The sequence below is a fragment of the Salmo trutta genome, chromosome 23 (genome assembly GCF_901001165.1).
Source record: "Salmo trutta chromosome 23, fSalTru1.1, whole genome shotgun sequence".
NCBI lineage: Eukaryota > Metazoa > Chordata > Actinopteri > Salmoniformes > Salmonidae > Salmo > Salmo trutta.
The window spans coordinates 26,949,560-26,973,842 of NC_042979.1; the positions used below are offsets into that span (position 1 = coordinate 26,949,560).

Consider the following 24,283-nt stretch of genomic DNA (forward strand, 5'->3'; position numbering starts at 1 on the left):
TCTTCACTATTATTCTACAATGTAGAAAATTGTAAAAATAAAGAAAAACCCTTGAATGAGTAGGTGTTTCCAAACTTTTGACTGGTACTATAGAATAGGGAATCCTATCAGCTCTATTAATTTAATTTCTTTCTAAATGTTTCACCTCACTGTATACACCCCTGCATTCTCCTACGTACAATTCTGTTGGATCAGTGAAATCAGTGCGGACCAAAGGATCAACATAATATACCAAAGTATAGGAACACGGAAATAGTTTCCACATTGCTACTACAACACACTATAGATAAAACACAGAAATCCATTTGGAATGGAACATTATTGAGGAAAGATTAAATATTTGCTGTGCACTAGGTTGGATATTTAGAATAATTAGTTGAGACTGTCTCCTGATTGGGTCTCGAACTGTGTAGAATATTCTTTCTCCTGATTGGTGGGAATGTTTTTGAAACTAATTGGGTGTCTAGAATGTGGTTGATACTCTATTTCCTGTTTGAGTATCTACATAGAATGTGTTGGATACTCTCTCTTCTTATTAGGTATGTAGAAGGTGTAGACTGTTTCTCATCTCTCCCCTCCTCTCTGAAGATACAGTCCCAGTAAAGTGCCATCGTCCCCATCTCCGTCTGTCTCTTCATTCCAGCTCTGCCGGTGATGTGAGTTTAAGGAATGGGTGTAGAGATTGCAATCACAACATATGGTTGCCCTTCCTCTATTGAAACGTTTGCTGAAGGGAAGAAATATGCATGTTATTCAAACATCCTTTTCACCTTCTGTAACAACATTGTAATAACAGTTTGTCATTCATAACCAGATCCTGATCCATCTATTGCTGGTTAAACAAAAACACACGTAGAATCAAATGTTAGGTCTCTGCTATTGATAGAACAGGACAGGTGAAAGCAAATCCACCGCAATCTCCATGTTGCTTTTCACCATTCCATTAGAGCACATGAAGGGGAGGAAGCCTCTTTAGACTATGAAGATGCACCCTGTAAGAGTGAGCCCTAACCTCTGTGTTGTAGTACACAGACCTGTGTGGATCACGAGTGCTCCTCAGCGCTGCCACTGAAGGAGCGGCTGCGGATGTGGTTCCTCAGCTGTTCGATCAGTTCTGGGTTCTGCTGCTGGATCTGCTGGGCAAACTGCTGACCACTGCAAACAGAGGCCGAGCTGGCATTTAGGGTTTCTCTGCTTTACATACTAGGTTAATGTAGTCCTTGTGTCAAGTAGATTATCATACAGATTGATGAAGCATGCTACTTTGAGTCCCTCACAACTCTGAGCAAAAAAAATGTTGGACCAAAATGTTGCCTTTACTTTTAGGTAATCCTTGATCTGTCTGTTGCTTTTTAAAATGTGTAATTTGAGCCCTAAGGTCAGGAGCAGAGAGTCCCTGTGTATGTTACAATCGTGCTGACGTACGCTTCAATCAGGCTGGAGATGTCAGACAGTCCTCCCACTCCTGCTGCTGGACCCCCGACCGCATTGGACATCATCCCTGACATACTGCTCACAGAGAGAGCGAGGACGAGAGAGAACCCAAGAGTTATAAATGTGTCACACGCCATTTTAACAAAAACATCTGCGCATAATTGAACAGTAATTCCTCAATTCTGACTTAAAGCAATGATAACAGCATTATGAATTAGGGGGATGGAGGGTATTTTTGTAAACTAAAACATATTGATGGGCTGTGTCTCAATAGTTTCAGTGGGGTGTCTTTCATCTATTTAATAATAACACTTTTGTGGGCGCTTACATTTGTCCTATGTGTATTATGCATGTGTGAGCACATGTGCATGTGTGAAATGGAAATGTGTTTGTTGCATATCCCACCTCCGAGACACCCTCAGAGAGTGGGGGATATTTATCATAATCAGTGCAGATTAAGGAAAAGTTGAGGATGTAGCTTCACACTATTCAGCCACACAGCCCTGGGTATGCTGCTTAAACATGCAGAACACTCACAGCTGTTGCACTTGTTGGTTCTGCATCACACTGGCGGCCTGTGAACGAGCACAAAGCCAGCAGAAAATCACCATGTCGCCCATTTAAATGTGTGAAAAAGACAGTTAACAGTGTTAAAGGGGAACGAGATGCATTCTCTAGTAGCATGGCTACTTAGCATCACAACAATGTCATAGCTGTCTAGTAAAACTATTCAGGATTCAGCCCAGCTGCTTCCATGAAGGATCGGTATGCTTATAAAGACATGCACTCTGCCTGGCAGGCATTCCTACTGCCAACTGTTCAATCAACCAGTCATGATCAGCCCCTTAAAAGTCCCCAGGCCCCTTGACAATGGCATTGGTGGAAAACCAGGCCAACTGTGTCAGGCATGGGGTCAATTTTAGGAAGCATTCTTCTCTAGTAACCGTATCACAAACACACATAAAATAAGTATGAGGAACCAATGTCTAGGATTTGTCTAGACAAGGGATGGACTTGGCCCTGGAGGGACTGCAATGCGCGTCAGACTTGGGTCAAATATAGTATTAGTTTTCTTTCAAATGCTGCAGGTAAGCTTGATTTAGCTTGCCCACTGTGATGGAACCAATGGAATAGTCCTAAAGTGCATGCCCCCGCCTACCGCAACTGGTGCACCATGTAAGCACACCTAAAGTACCTTAAAGTAAACTAAATCTATTTCCACCCAGGTATGCTGTGTGCAGTTATTTATTCTAGTCCATCACTAATCTCAGTCTTACCATGCTGATGAAGGCAGGGTTGTTGATAAGGCTGGCCATGTCAAATCCCAGTCCCGTAGCCATCTGTAACAAGAAAACATTCAAAGGCTTCGTTAAGTTAAATCTGACAAGATAAATCTGTCCATATATTTAATATAATTTTGGACCACTGCTCAAAGCAGGAATATTAAATGTGTCTGATATAGCTGTTGACAGTGTTGGGGAAGCTACTCTGAAAATATAGTTTAACAAGCTAATTACTTTACACTGGAAGAAGTTAAGCTACACTAAAGCTACCTAAATATAGTTTACTTAACTAAAGTTACTTTGAAAAAGTAGTTCACTACATCCAAACTACTAAATCTGAAATGTTATAGACTACAAATTGCAAGAACAATTCACTCTGGAGTCAGATGTCAACAGAATGTGCAATTTAGCTTATCAAACACAAAAATGATGTTTCAAGTGATAATTAGGCATCTCTGATGCCAAAAAATAAGGAAATTCTTGCCTACTTCACTCATATTTTCTTTCCAAAAAAAAAGTAATGTGTAGTTCCAGTGGTTTGCTACACTGCTCCATGGCAAAAAATAAATTACACTACCTGGAGTTGAATTTAGTTCAACTACCACCAAGCTACTGCTAAATGTAATTAAATTACTAGTTGAACTATATGTAGTTCACTACCCAACACTGGCTGTTGACACAACTGGGACATCTTGATACACTTGAATACCCATGGGATACAAGACAAGTGTAATACATGAAGAATCCTTCTGAAAGTTTAGTTCAAATGTAAATAAAGTGTATATTCTTGGAGGTGTAGTGACAGTATTTGTAGGGGAGTAATGGCACATTATTACATGCAGAGTTAATGCTAACAATGTGAAATTGAGTTAAAAACTTCAGCAGCACTACTTACAGGACTGGATGCCTCTTTTTGTTTCTGCTCAGCAATCTTCAGGTTGGATTTGTAGGTGTCATTCTCCGGATCTAAAACCAGAGCTTTCTTAAAGTAGGAGATGGCCTCTGGGTACTTATTCATAGCAGTCAATGCCAATCTAGAGAAAAATGGAATAAGAGACATTGGAGCGGTGCAGTGAGTTTAACTCCTGAGCAAAATAATGACTATTTTCAATTCTTGCTCTATCATCTCATACGAACCATACCAGTCAACAGATGCTATTGCTCCTTAAACAGTCCCAAAAAGCAATGTCATATTCCTCAAAAGATACATGACCACAATGGAAATAAGTCCCAGACTTTGTGTGTTATCTTGATGATTTTACTCATGTACATGTAGGCCTTTTTCAAGTTTTATGTATGCTTGTTTTTAAAATTGTCAAAATAATAAACTAAATTAAGACCAGACATTTCCACTCCTCTCCCATGTCTAACTCACCCCATTCTCCCATAGGCTTTACTGTAGCTGGGGTCAATCCCTATGGCCCTTTCACAGTCTCCCGTTGCCTCTGTGTAGTTCCCCAGTTTACTGTGTGCTGCAGCCCTGCGTTGATGATAACAGCAACAGCCAGCCACACAACCAGACGCACTGGTTCATTTATTAGGACTCAGATCAATAAGGCATGCAAAGGCTGCAGCAGCTTGGTGTTCCTATAGCTAGTAGTCTAGTTCACCAGACCTACTGTATGTCTGACAAGAGGCACACGAGGCTGTTGTGTGCCATGTCTTTCAGCTCAAACATACAGCAATTATGAGTGCATTGTGTATGCATGAAACAAGTCTATCGTAAGAGTTATACTCCAACTGTTCACAATAGTGACTTAGACATACATACACTACCGTTCAAAACAGAGCAAACTGGCTCTAACCAGAATAGAAAGAGGAGTGGGAGGCCCCAGTGCACAACTGAGCAAGAGGACAAGTACATTAGAGTGCAAAACACTAGTCTCAACGTCAACAGTGAAGAGGCGACTCCGGGATGCTGGCCGCCTAGGCAGAGTTGCAAAGAAAAAGCCATATCTCAGACTGGCTAATAAAAATAAAAGATTAAGATGGGCAAAAGAACACAGACACTGGGCAGAGGAACTCTGCCTAGAAGGTCAGCATCCCAGAGTTGCCTCTTCACTGTTGATGTTGAGACGGGTGTTTTGCAGGTACTATTTAATGAAGCTGCCAGTTGAGGACTTGTGAGGTGTCTGTTTCTCAAACAAGACACTCTAATGTACTTGTCCTCTTGCTCAGTTGTGCACTGGGGCCTCCCACTCCTCTTTCTATTCTGGTTAGAGCCAGTTTGCGCTGTTCTGTGAAGGGAGTAGTATACAGAGTTGTACGAGACCTTCAGTTTCTTGCCAATTTCTCGCATGGAATAGCCTTCATTTCTCAGAACAAGAATAGACTGACAAGTTTCAGAAGAAAGTTATTTGTTTCTGGCCATTTTGAGCCTGTAATTGAACCCATAAATGCTGATGCTCCAGATACTCAACTAGTCTAAAGAAGACCAGTTTTATTGCTTCTTTAATCAGAAGAAAAGTTTTCAGCTGTGCTAACATAATTGCAAAAGGGTTTTCTAATGATCAATTAGCCTTTTAAAATGATAAACTTGGATTAGCTAACACAACGTGCCATTGGAACACAGGAGTGATGGTTGCTGATAATGGGCCTCTACGCCTATGTAGATATTCCATAAAAAATCAGCTGTTTCCAGCTACAATTGTAATTTACAACATTAACAATGTCTACACTGTATTTCTGATCAATTTGATGTTATTTTAATGAACAAAGAATGTGCTTTTCTTTCAAAAACAAGGACATTTCTAAGTGACACCAAACCTTTGAACGGTAGTGTATATAATATAGGTGTTACACATACTCATTTGAGTAGTGTTAAATCTTGACCATTTCAGAAGTGCTTGTGTGTACCTGTTACAGTAGTAGACAGCGTTTCGGAGGTCTAAATCGATGGCTTTTGTGTAACACTCCACCGCACAGCTGTAGTTCTCCTCTTTCATATGATTGTTCCCTGCGTATGAAATGGAGGTATCACATTTTGAGATAATGCCAGTCTGATGATCAGATCACGTCTACTGACAAATGTTGCTACAAAATTACCAAACAATGTCACTATGGGAACAAACTGTAGTACACTTGAACTTATCCAACGTGTGTTTATCAAAAGTCTACAATACATATTCAAAGTGTCAAGTACCTTCATTCTTCAACTGTTCGGCCCTTTCTGTGTCTTCTGGTGACGGGGATGTCTCTGGTAGCACCAGGTTATTCTGGTCATTCTAATGAAATGCAGTCACATTTGTCAATCAAGCATTATACACACCTTTCCGTTTGTAGTTTACTGCATTTGCGAGGTTACAACTGATTTGAGCATGATTGATTAACTGCACACAGACAGATGAATATTGTAGATCAGGTAAAAGAGTTTGAAACAAGGTAGTGAATCAGAGAGTAACCTTCCCACCTTGAGGAGAGAGTTGAGGAATATTTCAGTGAGAGGTTGTGGTGCTGCGAGATGACAGTCACTGGAGTTGATCTTGAAGGTGGTCTCCAAACATTGTATGGCAACTCCAAGGGCAAAAACAGTGTTGCAATAGCATAATAGTAAACATTGAGTAGCTTCGATTCAATGGAACTGTTTATATTATGGTTATAGGTCCATTAGATAACATAGTGCATATGTTATTATAGTCCAAATGTGTTTACAAATCCTTGAATTGGAGAGAGCTGGATGCAGTATTTTATAAGCACTTTTAGCAAAAACTTTGTGAACAGACAGTGATCCCACACTGACCTACCTTCGAGGCTTTCCTGCTCATCGGAATTCAAAGCACCACAGTGTGTTTGATCTCGCAGGAACTGCACAATAGAGAATGCCAAGCGCTTCTCCACTGCCATTTTCACTTCAAACAACTGGGCATGAGAGGTTTAGAGATAAAAGAAGAATAGAATATAATATTAAAGTTTGGGGACACATAGAATAGAATAGGAAATGTAAGGGATACATACAATATAATAGAATACCACACAGTAAGAGGCTGCAGAGTTCATTCAAACTAAAGAAGTGTCATGAATGGTTTTATGACAGTTGAACAGTTCTATGGTTACTGGACTCCCTTACTTATGGTATCTCAAGTCACTGTAAGCGGAAAGATGCAAGTCTGTTTCCAAGACAACTAAAGGGAAAATTGTGTGTATAAGCCATTCTGTATAAGCAAAACACAGTTCAGTAATCATGAAACCCTCGGTATCATACACACATCACACATTCATACATTTGATAACTCTTCACTTCACTATCGATTTCCCAAAATAAGTTACTACTGTTAATTGCAGCTGGACATTCAACAGAATTCAGATTTTGATGTGATACACATTCGACATGTAAGTATTTGAATACCTATTTGTCTACTAATTCAATTTTTGGATTGTGAGATATTGTATTACCGTACACTACAGTAATATAATTACTGCACTGCATAAACTTGCCAGGGGTAACATGTGCCATTATACATCACACATAACCTACACAACAAGGGGCACATGGGAGAGACGGACCCTATGCTTCCCCATATTATAAGATAGACATGGCTTTGAAATAAAATATGACAGTATACAATCAATGTATGGCAAAAAAACAACAACATTGATTTCAATTAATTATCTCTTGTGTGATCAATAGTTTTCCAACCATGCATAATAACCTCACAATGTTGACATTTGAAAAGTCTAAAATTCATAATCATGCTTGTTTGACATTTCAAGGCAAGGCAACTAGCCCTCTGTTCTGTTGACATAGTCCCTTCTAATAACAAAAGATGTAGTGTTGACATGGAATGATGCCGTGATGTAATGCCGACTAGGGACTTGAGATATCATCATGTCAACCTAATGCATCACCATCTAAAGTAAATAGCAGTCGTTGATGGCAGACATATATTGATTATTTACATAGCGTGTCCAAATACATCATCATCCATGATGATCACCGACAGTGCGCCTCTCTACCCATAGTCTGCAGCCTATAATAATGACTGAGCATCGCTATAATGAAGCAGCCATTCTTCCGGAGAAAAACAAAGGCAGGCTGATATCTCTTTCCTATCCTTCCAAATACAGTACTGTAACATTATAAATAACAACATTGATTCAAGGGATGTCATTCGACGCCCCCGCCCACCTACCTGAGATATTTTCCAGCAGTCCCTGCTATGGTGTCATGAGAACTTCTGTCAGATTGATCGCATCTCCGGCGCCTGCGCATTTCACAACGGAAGTGAACCGATTCATAATAGCACGACTGGAGCTCATTATAGTTCAATGCTGGAGCTGTCAAGTACAGCAGAGGTTGGAGGAGAGAGGGTTTGCGAATTGCACGCAAAAAACTGCATGAACTAACTGCTGGCATGTTTTTGATAAGAATTGTAGTGTGCCGACTACTGTCATAGTCGTGTTCGTGTTTGTTAATTCCACATTCATTATTGATGTTGCTGTGTTACTAGTTGCCATAGCTAAGGGAGGTACTATAATTAACCAAAGGCATGAATCATGTGTGGCTTTTATAGGCATACCGTGCAAGCTATGAAACAAGATAACTATGAGCTCTCCAAGTCTTATAAAGATGTAATGTATGGAGAGTATAACATTATTTCGTTGTTGTTAAAGCCGTAAAACTACACCTTACAAGTGCAGTTACCATTTATTTTGAAACGTTGGACATTGAGTATGTAACTTAAGTACGCCAGTCCATTTTACATTTTATGAGCGCATATCAAGTTTACATCTCATTGCTGTTGAGGTTATGCCAAATAAATCGGCTGGCTGGCTGGATGGACATCGTTAGCCTGGGGAAAAATGCACAGCATTCGTCTGTATTGGAGTTGTTGGGTGGTTCAAGTTCCGTGGCTTTGCCTATGACCTTTAATAATGTATAGTTTGTTTACTTAATCGGTTTCGCAATGACTCAAGGGTATATAGAAGCTATAGGCGCTTACACTTGATAGGATACGTGTGCTTGATATGACTAAAACTGTGTTAGAACTACTGTGTAGAACATTGGCAATGTTACATTCTCTTAAACCCACAGAACAGCCCAGAGACAATCTAACAGTAAGTTCTCACACTGCACTGCAACATTGTAGAGCTACTAGTTGTTACAGTGTAACTAAAACAGTTCATAACAGTGTTTCATCATATATAGCTTTTATAACCTTGAGTCATTTGAGGTAAAAAGGAGAGACACTTTTTTCTGTGCACTGTAACATTGGCAGTGTCACATTGTCTATTCTTGGAATGATCAAACACTGCAACAATCTATTGCTATCCCTTTCTTTCTGAAATGACTGCTACAGTAACCTATGGCAACTTAAGCTACATTTAATTCAGTTATGCTTTTATATATTTTAATTGTATTTTAACAGCCAATACAAAAGCACAACAAAGCCTTTTTATGACATAGCCTACTATAATCTCAAGGTTATCTAGGCCTGTAACCATTTTCACTAATATGTGTTGTGGGATCAGTTGTCAGTCATCTGGGTAAATGTATCCAAGTGGTAGTGACGATCGTGTGAAAGTCTTAAAGGCCATTAAATAAAAGCAAATAGTCTGTAAATACTTCATGTCAGATGCTATCTTCTAACCCAGTGGTCGCGTTCTCAGTCAAAAAGCAAGCCAAGATCTACCGCTCGGATTAAAAAACAAAAAAAACATGACTTAAACAATGGAACATTAACCTAATAAAAACAGTTCTGTAGAAATGAGATTTGCGCAGTAGGCCTAAAACATTATCACAGCATATTGGCTATATGCCTAGCCTGGCAATTGTTCTTTGTTCTTCTCAGACCAAAAATGTATTTCAAAACTCAAGCTTTGATATTAAAATAGATCAGTTTGCAAGGTACAGCTGAGGGGGACGAGGTCAAATCATGACGTCAGTGATCTTCAGCTCGGAAAGTCGGAGCTCTATTAATAATTCCAGTTGTCTTGAATGCACTGACGTCTGAAGTAGAGCATTTCCGAATTCGCAGTGGTTTTGAACATGTCATTAGTTTCAGCGGAGGGAGAGAAATAGCAGCCTCTCTCGGTCCCTGTTCTATCCTTCCTTTCCTCCGGTGAGACTGACCAGAGAGCGGACACCGTCTTCCACCAGATGGCGAAACTCGAGTCGCACCTCATCTGCCTCATGCACAACTTCATGTTATTCCTAAAACCAGAGAAAGTGAAATATTCCTCGATATTAAAATATACATGACGAGCTGCTAATAATAATAAAAACGCAGGGCTATCGATACACTTGTCTGCTCATTGATTGCAGCTGCAGCGCGAGTGGACGTAGGTAGACGCGCATTTTATGTTTTGTAGCCAAAAACATTAATGGGCTCTTTAATGTTGAATAAAAACAGTTTTGACAGTGCTGAATAAAAAGTTAGACATGTACTGACTCATAAAAGCAGCAACTCTTTCCTTTATTCTTTGACAGTCTCTCTCTGGTCATGCTTTTACAAGTCATGAAATCTCAGGTAGGCTAGTATCAAACTTTGGCACGGTGAAGCTATGCGATTGGCCAGCGCAGTAGGCGCACTCGATATATCCACAGATCTCGCCGTCCACCCGGTAGCCTGAGTTTGTCTTTTCAGAGAAATTAAATGGTTCCAAATGGGAACACTTTGTCTCACCGGTGTACAGGGCTTCTGAATCAAGTGCATCTACGACCAACAGCGCAACACGAAAAAAGGGGCGCAAGCCTTTGTTGTTGGCTTTTCTACAGAAATATTTGGTGATTGACTAGGAATGCCAGTCGATCGATCGGTTGGTGACTACTTTTTTAACCTAACGCAGTCGTTGCTTAATAAGGACTGGTGCCATTTAGTCTTAGTATGGGTGTGTGTGAAGATTAGAGTTTAAGATAAATCTTTCCTTGTATTTCTTAGCATTCCAGTATGTTTCCTAGAATTTACAGTATTTCAAGTGAATTAAATCACCCGGAGGTTATATGAAATGTACAAAAAGTTGCGAATGTCATGCACATGATTTTGTCGTTTTTTTGTAATTATTTTATTTTCTCCAGAGTGTTTGGTTCTAAACCCGGTGTGAGAATGACCCTGCAGAATGGGCTGGTGTTGCCTGCTGCCAAAAACTGTTCCCATGCAGTAGCTAGCACAGCAGACTACAACAACAGGAACACCCTGAGATGGGACCTGACCCCAGACCAGATCAAGAACATGACAGAGAGCCTGGTCCAGAGGATCAAACAGGTCTACGATGACATCGGATCTCTGGATGTAGAACAAGTGTCCATTGAGAACACCTTAAAAGCCCTGGCCAATGCCAAATTAGAATATGCAGGTAAGTTATTGTCTGATCTGGGCCACACTGATCTTGGTTGATTAAAAGGTCACAAACGTGTTTTTAATGTTGAAACAGTAAAATCAAACTTTTTATATGGAGATGTCTCTCGCTTCACATTTTTTTAATGCTGTAATTACACATATTTAGACAACACTTCTGCTCCAGTTGTTTGAGCTCATACCTCTTTTTGTTTCTTCCCTGGACCACTAATCTATAATGTATTTCTATAGTCTACCCTGGACCAGCTGAATATGCCACCTTTATCTTGCCTGCATTTGTTCCCCAGCACAACGCCATGTTCTGGATTTTCCCCAATACGTGTCTGCTTGTAAGGAGGTGCGCTCAGCGAGCACAGAAGCAGACAAGAAGCTGTCTGACTTTGATGTGGAGACAAGTATGAGGGAAGATGTGTTTCACAGAGTGATTGCCTTGCAGGTACAACTAACTAATTAACTACCTATTAACTAACTAATGTAGGTACAATATACACATATGGCCAAAATAATTTATGACAAAGTAATAATGTTTATTTCAAGGTCATTTTGAGGTGTTATGTAATTAAATTGTTGGCTTTGGCTAGTTGGTAGCGTAGCATACTGAGAGTTCATTCGTTCTAAATGTGCCCTCATTTGATACCATTGGTTCATATTTAGCCTACAGTAATTTGATCCCGATAACGGTCTGGCACCAGCTGATGCCAAGTTTCTTGATCCTGCTAAAAAACACTGTTAGTCCACTGACCATCATTTTCACATATCATAGATAGTGAACTGGTCAATCCACACATTGACGCATTATATCATTATCAATCAATCAATTGATTTGGATCAATAATCTGGAAGAGTTTTGTACTCCCAAAACACTGAGATGAGACAGTGTTCTCTCCAGGCTATTTATTGCCCTTTGTAATGAAGTTGTATCCATGGCCACAGCTATTTCATTGAGAGACCAGATTAAGTCCTCACTGTCATTGGGGCTCTGGAAGCAGTCAAGGTACCGACAGACATGACGGTGGAGACCGCTCCAACCCCTGCCAGGTGGAGGCCTGGCGGACTGACAGAACCACACACCACACACAGACAGACACACACAAACATAAATCACACCATAGGTAATCAATGGGACATATGGGTAATATTAAATGTTCTTCCAACATGGCACAAGTGCATCCTCAGAGAGTGGTCTGATTTTTTTCTTGCAGGAGAAGCAGCTGGACAATCTAATGCCTGAGGCCAAGAGATTCTTAGACCGTCTTATCACATTAGGGAAGAGGAATGGATTGCACTTGTCAAAGGATATACAGGAGGTAATACAAACTTTGGAGTTTCATATACATAAGGGAAAGGATTCCTGGGTGGTGCTTTAAGTGCTGAAAACAACATTACATTTGTTTGAAGATTTGATATGTGGCTGTTATGTGATTTGTAGCACTGAAAGTCAAACAGTCTATACTTTCGACATTGTAGACTTCTCATAACAATGTGGTAATTTCTTCTCTCTCTAGGAAGTCAAAAGATTGTCAAAACTCATCAGTGAACTCTCAATCGACTTCAACCAAAATCTAAATGAGGAAAACACGTATCTAACATTCAGTGAAAATGAACTAAGTAAGCAGAACCAGCCCTAAAAGAAATGAAACGACTATCTATGATTGTCCTTCATACAGTGCATTCGGAAAGTATTCAGACCCCTTGACTTTTTCCATATCTTATTACGATACAGCCTTATTCTAAAATGTATTAAATTAATGGTTTTCATCAATCTACACACACAGTACCCCATAATGACGAAGCGAAAACAGGTTTTTAGACATTTTTGCAAATGTATATATTATGAAACAGAAATTTACATAAGTATTCAGACCCTTTGCTATTAGACTGGAAATTGAGCTCAGGTGCATCCTGTTTCCATTGATCATCCTTGAGATGTTTCTACAACTTGAGTGGAATCCACCTGTGGTAAATTCCATTGATTGGACATGATTTGGAAAGGCACACACCTGTCTGTATAAGGTCCCACAGTTGACAGTGCATGTCAGAGCAAAAACCAAGTCATGAGGTCAAAGGAATTGTCCGTAGAGCTCCGAGACAGGATTGTGTCGAGGCACAGATCTGGGGAAGGGTACCAAAACATTTCTGCAGCTTTGAAGGTCCCTAAGGACACAGTAGCCTCCATCATTATTAAATGGAATAAGTTTGGAATCACCAAGACTCTTCCTAGAGCAGCAGGGACTGAGAGACTAGTCAGGGTCGAGGGAAAGATGAACAGAGCAAAGTACAGAGAGATACTTGATGAAAACCTGCCACAGAGCTCTTAGGACCTCAGACTGGGGCAAAGGTTCTCCTTCCAACAGGACAACGACCCTAAGCACACAGCCAAGACAATGCAGGAATGGCTTCGGGACAAGTCTCTGAATGTCCTTGAGTGGCCCAGCCAGAGCCCGGACTTGAACTCGATTGAACATCTCTGGAGAGACCTAAAAATAGCTGTGCAGCAATGCTCTCCATCCAACCTGACAGAGCTTGAGAGGATCTGCAGAGAAGAATGGGAGAAACTCCCCAAATACAGGTGTGCGAAGCTTGTAGCGTCATACTGGAAAGACTCGAGGCTGTAATCGCTGCCAAAGGTGCTTCAACAAAGTACTGAGTAAAGGGTCTGACTACTTATGTAAATGTAATATTTCTGTTTTAGATTTTTTATAAATTTGCTAAAATTTCTAAAAACCTGTTTTTGCTTTGTAATTATGGGGTATTGTGTTAAGACCAATGAGGGGGAAAAAACCCAGTTTAATCCATTTTAGAATAAGGCTGTAGCGGTACAAAATGTGGAAAGTCAAGCGGTCTGAATACTTTCCGAAGGCACTGTGTATTCTTGTCGTAATATGTCCTTTTAATATCCTTGATATATCATTACCATGTTTCTCCGAATATTTGGGTGTTGACTCCTGCTTTTTACCTCAAAGGTGGCTTAGCGGATAGCTATCTGAATGGTCTGGAGAAGACTGAGGACAGGCGGTACAAGGTAACCCTGGCATACCCTCACTACTACCCCCTGATGAAGAGGTGCCACATGGCTGAGACCAGGAGGAAGATGGAGACTGCTTTCCATAGCAGATGTAAGGAGGTAAAACCACCTGCTCTTGATCCACATGCATTTTTTAAAAGAGTTATACAAATCAAATGTGTAATGGATTAATGTATTGATTTATTGTTTGGTTGGTTGATCAATTGATTTTTTTATCAGCAATGTTGGTTTGCCACTTGGCATCAATAACAACGTTTGGAATTATAAGGGTGCCAAGGGGTGCAGTTCCTTCAGAAATCAAGGCACCCTAAAAAATGCAATATTATAATAAGTTTAGCCAACTTTTTCAGGGCATCCCCAAGACCAGTTTACTTATTGATAGAGTTCAGAGAGTTCTCATGAAAGTCAACATGCAGTGTTTATGACCACGTGTGCCAGACTTCCTGAAAGTTTTCCATTTCCAGGTAAAAGATTGTCTTGTTGCAGGTAAACACAGTCATTCTGGAAAAGCTGATTGAGCTGAGGTCAAAGGTGGCACAGCTACTGGGTTTCAGTACCCACGCCAACTGTGTGCTTGAGATGAACATGGCCAAGAATACCAACAATGTGGCATGCTTTCTAGGTATGACCTCTTACCTGACTAAACAACTTGACCCCCCACTGTGTGTCAATATGGCAAAAACTCTTATTGCGCAACAGTAACCTCAGAGATGGAATTACGTATTATATCATTTTTCTGTATGCCTGACAAATCAATGTAGAACTTTATTACACAGCATTCAGATATGTAACAAATAGGTAATGCCTTACCAATAGTCAGATTCGAAAAATGTTGGTCAGTCAGCTGCCTCTGTTATTCAAATGGTGTGCTTCATTAACTTCTCTAGCACTGATAACAAAAACACAAAAAAACACTTATTGAAATTGAGGTGAGGTGTCATTCACTTAATTTTGATATATTTTCCATGTCCCCTACTTCACAGATGAGTTCTATGCGAAACTGAAGCCGGTGGGAATCAAGGAAAGGAAGTATATCCTGGCCCTGAAGAAGAGGGACTGTGCCATGCGGGGAAAGGCCTTTGATGGACAGATCAACGCCTGGGACCTGCCCTACTACATGAACCAGGTGGAGCAGGTGAAGTTTGCTGTAGACAAGGACAAGTTGATCGAGTACTTCTCTCTGGAGGTGGTGACGGAGGGGTTGCTCAGTATCTACCAGGAACTGCTTGGCCTCAACTTTAAGCGGGTAAACGGCGCCCACGTGTGGCACGACAATGTCAGCCTCTACTCTGTACTGGACACGGCCACTGGGGAGGAGATCGGCCGGTTCTACTTGGACCTGCATCCCAGGTGAAAGGACAGGGAAATATGAACATCAGCAGGACTGTGGGGTGCTAACGGGGCTATAGTTGTACACTCCTGGTAGGGATACAGGGTTAGTTGCTCTCGTTGAAGCTACCATAGCACACTATTGTGGCTAATTTTAAGGTTCAGAGTGTGATTCACACTGTGCTTGATGTTGAGTCATTTACCTTGTGTCGTCTCTCCAGAGAAGGGAAGTACGGTCATGCTGCCTGCTTTGGGCTCCAGCCGGGCTGCCTGGGGCCTGATGGGAAACGTATGCTGCCGGTTGCGGCCATGGTGGCCAACTTCACCAAGCCTACGAAAGGCTGGCCCTCTCTGCTGCAGCACCACGAGGTGGAGACCTTCTTCCACGAGTTTGGCCACGTCATGCACGAGCTCTGCTCTAGGGTAGGCTTTTCTGCTGGGGGGTGAAATTCAGTAGCATATATTATGAAGTCAAGCACACATGGGGTGCACTCGAAACACTAGCCTCTATGAAATTATCACCAGCATGGTCCTGAAGTGATACAGTGTATTATGATCTCCACGGCCCTCCCTAGACAACGTTCTCAGAGTTCAGTGGGACCCTGGTGGAGACAGACTTTGTGGAGGTGCCATCTCAGATGCTGGAGAACTGGGTATGGGAGAAGGAGCCCCTGAGGAGGATGTCTCGCCACTACAAAGACGGCAGCCCCATCCCCGACAACCTGCTCAACAAACTCATCGCCTCCAGAGTCGCCAACACAGGTCAGGGATCACACATATACTGTAATAAGGTAACTAAGAAGTGAGTAGTGCATTTATCCCATTGGCTCTATCCTACTGGATATACAGTACATTCTGAAAGTATTCAGACCCCTTGACTTTTTTCACATTTTGTTACGTTACAGCCTTATTCAAATGTGTTTTAAAAAAAAATGTGTTCCTTCATTAATTTACACACAATACCGTCGCTGCACAGCTATTTTCAGGTCTCTCTAGAGTTGTTCGATCGGGTTCAAGTCCGGGCTCTGGCTGGGACACTCAAGGACATTCAGAGACTTGCCCCGAAGCCAGTCCTGCGTTGTCTTGGCTGTGTGCTTAGGGTCATTGCCCTGTTGGAAGGTGAACCTTCGTCCCAGTCTGAGGTCCTGAGCGCTCTGGAGCAGGTTTTCATCAAGGCTCTCTCTGTACTTTGCTCCTTTCATCTTTCCCTTGATCCTGACTAGTCTCCCAGTCCCTGCCTCTGAAAAACATCTCCACAGCATAATGCTGCCACCACCATGCTTCACCGTAGGGATGGTGCCAGGTTTCTTCCAGACGTGACACTTGGCATTCAGGCCAAAGAGTTCAATCTTGGTTTCATCAGACCAGAGAATCTTGTTTATCATGGTCTGAGAGTTCTTTAGGTGCCTTTGGCAAACTCCAAGAGGGCTTTCAATGTGCCTTTTACTGAGGAGTGGCTTCAGTCTAGCCACTCTACCATAAAGGCCTGATTGGTGGAGTGCTCTTTGGCCTGTATGCCAAGCGTCACATCTGGAGGAACCCTGGCACAATCCCTATGGTGAAGCATGGTGTTGGCAGCATTATGCTGTGGAGATGTCTTTCAGCGGCAGGGACTGGGAGACTAGTCAGGATCAAGGGAAGATGAAAGGAGCAAAGTACAGAGAGATCCTTGATGAAAACCTGCTCAGGAACTCAGACTGGGGCGATGTTTCACCTTCCAACAGGACAACGACCCTAAGCACACAGCCAAGACAATGCAGGAGTGGCTTTGGGACAAGCCTCTGAATGTCCTTGAGTGGCCCAGCCAGAGCCTGGACTTGAACCTGATCGAACATTTCTGGAGAGACTTAAAAATAGCTGTGCAGCGACGCTCCCCATCCAACCTGACAAAGCTTGAGAGGATCTGTAGAGACAAATGGGAGAAACTCACCAAATACAGGTGTGCCATGCTTGTAGCGTCATACCCAGGAAGACTCAAGGCTGTAATCACTGCCAACGGTGCATCAACAAAGTACTGAGTAAAGGGTCTGAATACTTATGTAAATGTGATATTTCAGTTTTTATTTTTTGTAAATTTGCAAAAATATCTAAAAACCTCTTTTTGCTTTGTCATAATGGGGTATTGTGTGTGGATTGATTAGGGGAAAAAACAATTTAATCCATTTTAGAACAAGGCTGTAATGTAACAAAATTTGGAAAAAGTCAAGGGGTCTGAATACCTTCCAAATGGATAGCATTCATAGTCTTTGGTAGCATGCATTTCTGTTCCCTTCAAATCCATAATATTTGTTAATAACTTGACATCCAATAGACTCCCACTCATGTGCCTGTCTTGTTCAGGTCTGATGAACCTGCGACAGGTAGTGCTCAGTAAAGTGGACCAGTCTCTGCACACCAAGTCCCATGCCGAAACTGCCGAGGTGTTTGCCAAGCACTGCCAAGACATCCTGGGGATCCCCGCTACTCCAGGTCTTACACCAGTGATAATATAATGCCATTTAATTAGAATATGAATGGACATTACAATTCAAATATTAAAACAATGTTCCTCCCGTAAGGATTTATTGTTCTCAAAGAATACAACATTATTTTTTACTCCAGGTACAAATATGACAGCTAGTTTTAGTCACTTGGCTGGGGGCTACGATGGCCAGTACTATGGCTACCTGTGGAGCGAGGTCTATTCCATGGACCTCTTCTTCAGTCGTTTCAAAAAGGAAGGAATCATGAACCCCAAGGTGTGGCAAAATCAATTCACTCCCCATTCATCTTGAGTTAACATATTTAAAAATTGGTATGCATCTATACTTTTCATAAAGAAATGTAAGCCTTCAAGTTCCATTTGATTGGCAAGCATCTTTGAGTGCTACCTTGTGTGTGAGTAATATTACACCATTTATCATACTCTACTCTTATGTACCCAAAATGTACTTGAATTTAAGCCTTAAAGTTTGACTGACATGTTTTGTATGCCCATCTTATCATCAGGTGGGGAAGGAGTACAGGAGGGTGATTCTGGAGGCTGGTGGTTCTGTGGATGGAAGGGACATGCTGAAGACCTTCCTGGGTCGTGAACCTTGCCAGGATGCCTTCTTTCAATGCAAGGGATTGGCCAAAGCTGAGGGAGCACTGAATGGTCGTCACTGACCCCCTCTCACTCCACATTAAAGGGATACTTTGGGATTTGGGCAAAGAGGCTCTTTATCTACTTCCTCAAAGTCAGATGAACTTGTGGATACCATTTTTATGTCCCAGTATGAAGGAAATTGGAGGTAGTTTTGCGAGCCAATGCTAACTAGCGTTAGTACAATGACTGGAAGTCTATGGGTATCTGCTAGCATGCGAGATTACATCTATGTTGTTCATGCTAGCAGATACCCATAGACTTCCAGTCATTGTACTAATGCTAGTTAGCAGTGGCTCGCGAAACTACCACTAACTTCCTTCAAACTGACAATATTTTTTGCTTTTTGTACAGTTTATATACATGCCTTCAGAAAGTATACACACCCCTTGACTTTTTCCAAATGTTGTGTTACAGCCTGAATTTAAAATGGATTCAATTTAGATGTTTTGTCACTGGCCTACAGACAATACCCCATAATATCAGAGTGGAATTCAGTTTTTCTATTAATTAAAAATGAAAAGATGAAATGTCTTGATTCATTAAGTATTCAACCTCTTTGGTATGGCAAGCCTAAATAAGTTCAAGAGTAAAAATGTGCTAAACAAGTAACAAAATAAGTTGCATAACTACCTCATCTCTGTACCCCACACATACAATTACCTGTAAGGTCCCTCAGTCGAGCAGTGCATTTCAAACACAGATTCAACCACAAAGACCAGGGAGGTTTTCCAATGCCTCTAAAAGAAGACCACCTATTGGTAAATGGGTGAAAATAAAAAAGCAGACATTGAATATCCCTTTGAGCATGGTGAAGTTATTAATTACACTTTGGATGGTGTACTTTTTGTCCTGAATACAAAGTGTTATGTTTTGGGCAAATCCAATACAACACGTTACTGAGTACCACTCTCCATATTTTCAAGCATAGTGGTGGCTGAATGTTATGGGTATGCTTATAATCATTAATGACTGGGGAGTTTTTCAGGATAAAAAAGAAACAGAATGGAGCAAAGCACTGGCAAAATCCTAGAGTAAAACCTGGTTCAGTCTGCTGTCCACCAGACACTGGGAGATCAATTCACCTTTTATTTTATTTTTTACTTCAGTTTATTTTAGTAAATACTTTAACACTTTTTCTTCTTAACTGCATTGTTAAGGGCTTGTAAGTAAGCATTTCACTGTAAGGTCTACACCTGCTGTATTCGGCGCATGTCACAAATAACATTTGATTTAAGACACAAGGCCAAATCTACACTGGAGTTACTTACCAAGAAGACAGTGAATGTTCCTGAGTAACCGTTTTGACTTAAATTTACTTAAATCTATGGCAAGACCTGAAAATATTTGTCTAGCAATGAACAACAACCAATTTGGCATGGCTTGAAGAATTTTGAAAAGAATAATGGTCAAATGGTGCACAATCCAGGTGTGGAAATCTCTTTTGGCTTTCTGGGTAAGTCCCAAAGTGCTTCTACAAAATATTGAATACTTATGTAAATGAGATATTTCTGTATTTCATTTTCAATAAAAACATGTTTTCACTTTGTCATTATGGGACATTGTGTGTAGCTGGGTGAAGAAGGTTTTTTATTTAATCCATTTTCAATTCATGTAACACAACAAAATGTGGAATAAATCAAGGGGTATCAATACTTTCTGAGGGCACCGTATTGGTTGTTATTGTATTGGAGTTGCCATGTTTAATTTTAGCTCCCGAGTGGTGTGCGGTCTAAGGCACTGCATCTCAGTGCTAGAGGCGTCACTACAGACCCTGGTTCGATTCCAGGCTGTATCACAACTGGCCGTGATTGGGAGTCCCATAGAGCGGCACACAATTGTCCCAGCATCGTCCGGGTTAGGGGAGGGTTTGGCCAGGTAGGCCGTCATTGGAAATAAGAATTTGTTCTTAACTGACTTGCCTAGTTAAATAAAGGTAAAAAAAAAATTTAAATCAATAATAATTCTGTTAATTGTTTGAGTGCCATACAAGATGGTGTCGAAAGAGATGGCAGCTTCGATTCAAGTCCTTAGGAAAATGTGCAGTATTTCGTTTTTTTTATGTATGATTTGTTATTTTGTTAGCCCAGAAAACCTTAAGTGTTATTAGAACTATTTGATATCAGAGAGGCGTCAACTTACCAGCGCCATGACCAGAAATACGACTTGCCCAAAGCGGATCCTTTGTCTGCACCTCCCAGGGCATTTGAACTGATTCCAGAGGCCGACCCAAAACAATTCCGCTAGAGGAGAGGGTGCCGGAGCGGTCTTCTAGTGAGGCTTCGGATGCGAGCACACCACCCACCGCTCTTGTGTATATTACTCACTAATGTCCAGTCCCTAGTTAGCAAAGTCGACAAAATCTGGCCAAGAGTTGCCAAAGAGATATCCGGCATTGTAACATACTCTGTTTCACGGAAACATGGCTAGCGGGGGACATGCTGTCGGAGTCCATACAGCCAACGTGATTTTCAGTCCATCGCGCCGACAGGAATAAACATCTCTCCGGTAAGAAGAAAGGCGGGGGTGTATGTTTCATGATTAATGACTCATGGTGTAATTGTAACAACATACAGGAACTCAAGTCGTTTTGTTCACCTGACCTAGAATTCCTCACAATCAAATGCCAACCACATTATCTCCCAAGAAAACTGTCCTCGGTTATCGTCACAGCCGTGTATATTCCCCCGCAAGCGGATACCAAGACGGCCATCAAGGAACTACACTGGACTTTATGCGAACTGGAAACCATATATCCTGAGGCTGCATTCATTGTAGCTGGGGATTTTAACAAAGCTAATTTGAGAACAAGGCTACCTAAATTCTATCAGCATATCGATTGTTGTACACAAGCGAGTAACACGCTCGACCATTGCTACTCTAACTTCCACGATGCAAACAAGGCCCTCCCCTGCCCTCGTTTTGGCAAATCTGACCATGACGCCATCTTGTTGCTCCCCTCCTATAGGCAGAAACTTAAACAGAAAGCGCCCGTGCTTAGGTCTATCCAACGCTGGTCTGACCAATCGGATTCCACACTTCAAGATTGCTTCGATCACGTGGACTGGATATGTTCCGGGTAGCCTCAGATAATATCATTGACGTTAACGCTGACTCGGTGGGCGAGTTTATAAGGAAGGGTATAGGAGATATTGTACCCACTGTGACTATTAAAACCTTCCCTAACCAGAAACCATGGATTGATGGCAGCATTCACGCAAAGCACGTTCCACCGCATTCAATCATGGCAAGGCGACTGGAAATATGACCGAATACAAACAGAGTAGTTATTCCCTCCATAAGGCAATCAAACAAGCAAAGTGTCAGTATAGAGACAAAGTGGAGTCGCAATTCAACGGCTCAAACACAAGACTTATGTGGCAGGGTCTTCAGACAATCATGGATTACAAAAAAGAAAACCAGCCCCGTCGCGGACATCGACGTCTTGCTTCCAGACAAATTAAAACAACTTCTTAGCGTGTTTTGAGGACAATACAGTGCCACTGACGCGGCCCGCTACCAAAGACTGTGGGCTCTCCTTCTCCGTGGCCGACGTGAGTAAAACATTTAAACTTGTTAACCCTCACAAGGCTGCCGGCCCAGACGGCATCCCTAGCTGCGTCCTCAGAGCATGCGCAGACCAGCTGGCTGGTGTGTTTACAGATATATTCAATCAATCCCTATCCCAATCTGCTGTCCCCACATGCTTCAAGATGGCCACCATTGTTCCTGTTCCCAAGAAAGCTAACTAAATGACTATCGCACTGTAGCACTCACTTCTGTCATCATGAAGTGCTTTGAGAGACTAGTCAAGGATCATACGACCGCCTCCCTACCTGTCACCCTAGACCAACTTCAATTTGCTTACCGCCCCAATAGGTCCACACACTGCACACTGCCTTATCCCATCTGGACAAGAGGAATACCTATGTAAGAATGCTGTTCATTGACTACAGCTCAGCATTCAACACCATAGTACTCTCCAAACTCATCATTAAGCTTGAGACCCTGGGTCTCGACCCTGCCCTGTGCAACTGGGTCCTGGACTTCCTGACTGGCCGCCCCCAGGTGGTGAAGGTAGGAAACATCTCCACTTCGCTGATCCTCAACACTGGGGCCGCACAAGGGTGCGTTCTCAGCCCCCTCCTGTACTCCCTGTTCACCCACGACTGCATGGCTATGCACGCCTCCAACTCAATCATCAAGTTTGCAGACGACACAACAGTGTTAGGCTTGATTACCAACAACGACGAGACAGCCTACAGGGAGGAGGTGAGGGCCCTCAGAGTGTGGGGTCCTGAAAATAACCTCTCACTCAATGTCAGCAAAACAAAAGAGATGATCGTGGACTTCAGGAAACAGCAAAGGAAGCACTCCCCTATCCACATCGACAGGACAGCAATGGAGAAGGTGGAAAGTTAAGATCCTCGGTGTTCATATCACCGACAAACTGAAATGGTCCACACACACAGACAGTGTGGTGAAGAAGGCGCAGCCTCAGGAGGCTGAAACAATTTGGCTTGTCACTGAAAACCCTCACTAACATTTACAGGTGCACAATTGAGAGCATCCTGTCGGGCTGTATCACCGCCTGGTACGGCAACTGCACCGCCCACAACCGAAAGGCTCTCCAGAGGGTGGTGCGGTCTGCACAACGCATCACCGGGGGAAAACTACCTGCCCTCCAGGACACCTACAACACCCAATGTCACAGGAAGGCAAAAAAAGATCATCAAGGATAATAACCACCAGAGCCACTACCTGTTCACCCCGCTTCCATCAAGAAGGCGAGGTCAGTACAGGTGCAACAGAGCTGGGACAGAGAGATAGAAGCTGTTTTTCAATCTCAAGGCCATCAGATTGTTAAACAGCCACCACTAGCACAGAGAGGCGGCTGCCTACCTACAGACTTGATATCATTGGCCATTTTACTAAATGGAATACTAGTCACTTTAATAAGGCCACTTTAAGAATGTTTACATATCTCGCATTACACATCTCATTTGTATATAATGTATCCTTCACTATTTATTTTTTACTATCTATTGCATCTTAGCCGCTGTCACTGCTCATCCATATATTTTATACTTATATATTCTTATCCCATTCCTTTACTAGATTGTGTGTATTAGGTTTTGTTGTGGAATTGTTAGATATTACCTGTTAGATACTGCTGCACAGTTGGATCTGGAAGCATGAGCATTTCGCTACATTCGCATTAAAATTTTGTAGTAAGGTGGGTGGAGTGTTCCCTCACATGAAAGGGCTTGTTTTTGTATGAGAAATTCTTGATATTTGATGACTATATAGTCTTACATACTGGCAAAACTGGGAACAGAAAAGGCAACTGCAAAAGTATGATCATTTTTAATTAGTCAATGTGAAAAGGTACAGTATCTCAAAAAGATGACAATACTTGGACATACCTCAATTGTTATGTGTGTCCACAGGAGGGAGACAAAACATCATACATCATCACATTACACTGACCATTGTATATTTGGGACAGTTTCCAGGGTCCAGACCCAGATTAAGTTTATTCCTCGACTAAAAAGCACTTCAATTGAGATTCTCAATTGGGCATGCTTTTCAGTCCAGAGGTAGATGTAATCTGGGTCTTGGAAACTGGTCATTGGTTTCCACTATGTTTCCAATAGGCTAGGCTAGGCTGGAACACCGTGACAGAATCCTCTCTTGTAATGTAATTTGCCCACGAGGTGATGTATAAATCATATTCTTTCAAATGCTGTTCATATTCGTTAAAATGCAGTATATGCTATTGCACTTGTAGCTA

At 41.8% G+C, this 24,283-nt stretch overlaps 2 protein-coding genes across 8 annotated transcripts; one reads left to right on the forward strand and one right to left on the reverse strand.

Annotated features, from left to right (window-relative positions):
* Positions 1-129: 129 nt before the first annotated feature.
* On the reverse strand, positions 130-7,958 carry LOC115159686 (small glutamine-rich tetratricopeptide repeat-containing protein beta). 3 transcript variants are annotated; one of them, XM_029709653.1, is made up of 12 exons: positions 7,847-7,958; positions 6,461-6,575; positions 6,127-6,230; positions 5,860-5,941; positions 5,574-5,673; positions 4,093-4,242; positions 3,613-3,751; positions 2,712-2,774; positions 1,972-2,009; positions 1,426-1,509; positions 1,013-1,155; positions 130-727 (listed from the first exon to the last, which is right to left on the reverse strand). In XM_029709653.1, exons 2-11 carry the CDS (start codon positions 6,558-6,560, stop codon positions 1,044-1,046), a joined length of 972 nt encoding a protein of 323 aa, XP_029565513.1. In that variant the 5' UTR covers positions 6,561-6,575; positions 7,847-7,958; the 3' UTR covers positions 130-727; positions 1,013-1,043. The 3 variants fall into 3 exon arrangements, with proteins under 3 accessions (XP_029565513.1, XP_029565512.1, XP_029565514.1); XM_029709652.1 differs by having other exon boundaries at positions 1,035-1,155; positions 7,847-7,954; XM_029709654.1 differs by lacking the exon at positions 130-727 and having other exon boundaries at positions 1,037-1,155; positions 4,093-4,197; positions 7,847-7,950.
* nln (neurolysin (metallopeptidase M3 family)) lies at positions 7,753-18,603 on the forward strand. Of its 5 annotated transcripts, none has more exons than XM_029709651.1 (13): positions 7,753-8,771; positions 10,732-11,009; positions 11,299-11,447; positions 12,214-12,318; positions 12,517-12,619; positions 13,975-14,135; positions 14,523-14,658; positions 15,020-15,386; positions 15,587-15,788; positions 15,941-16,127; positions 17,706-17,834; positions 17,967-18,103; positions 18,354-18,603. In XM_029709651.1, the coding sequence occupies exons 2-13, from the start codon at positions 10,760-10,762 to the stop codon at positions 18,510-18,512; spliced, it is 2,085 nt and encodes a 694-aa protein (XP_029565511.1). In that variant the 5' UTR covers positions 7,753-8,771; positions 10,732-10,759; the 3' UTR covers positions 18,513-18,603. The 5 variants fall into 5 exon arrangements, with proteins under 5 accessions (XP_029565511.1, XP_029565507.1, XP_029565508.1 ...); XM_029709647.1 differs by having other exon boundaries at positions 7,753-8,024; XM_029709648.1 differs by having other exon boundaries at positions 7,753-8,009.
* The last annotated feature ends 5,680 nt before the right edge of the window (positions 18,604-24,283 follow it).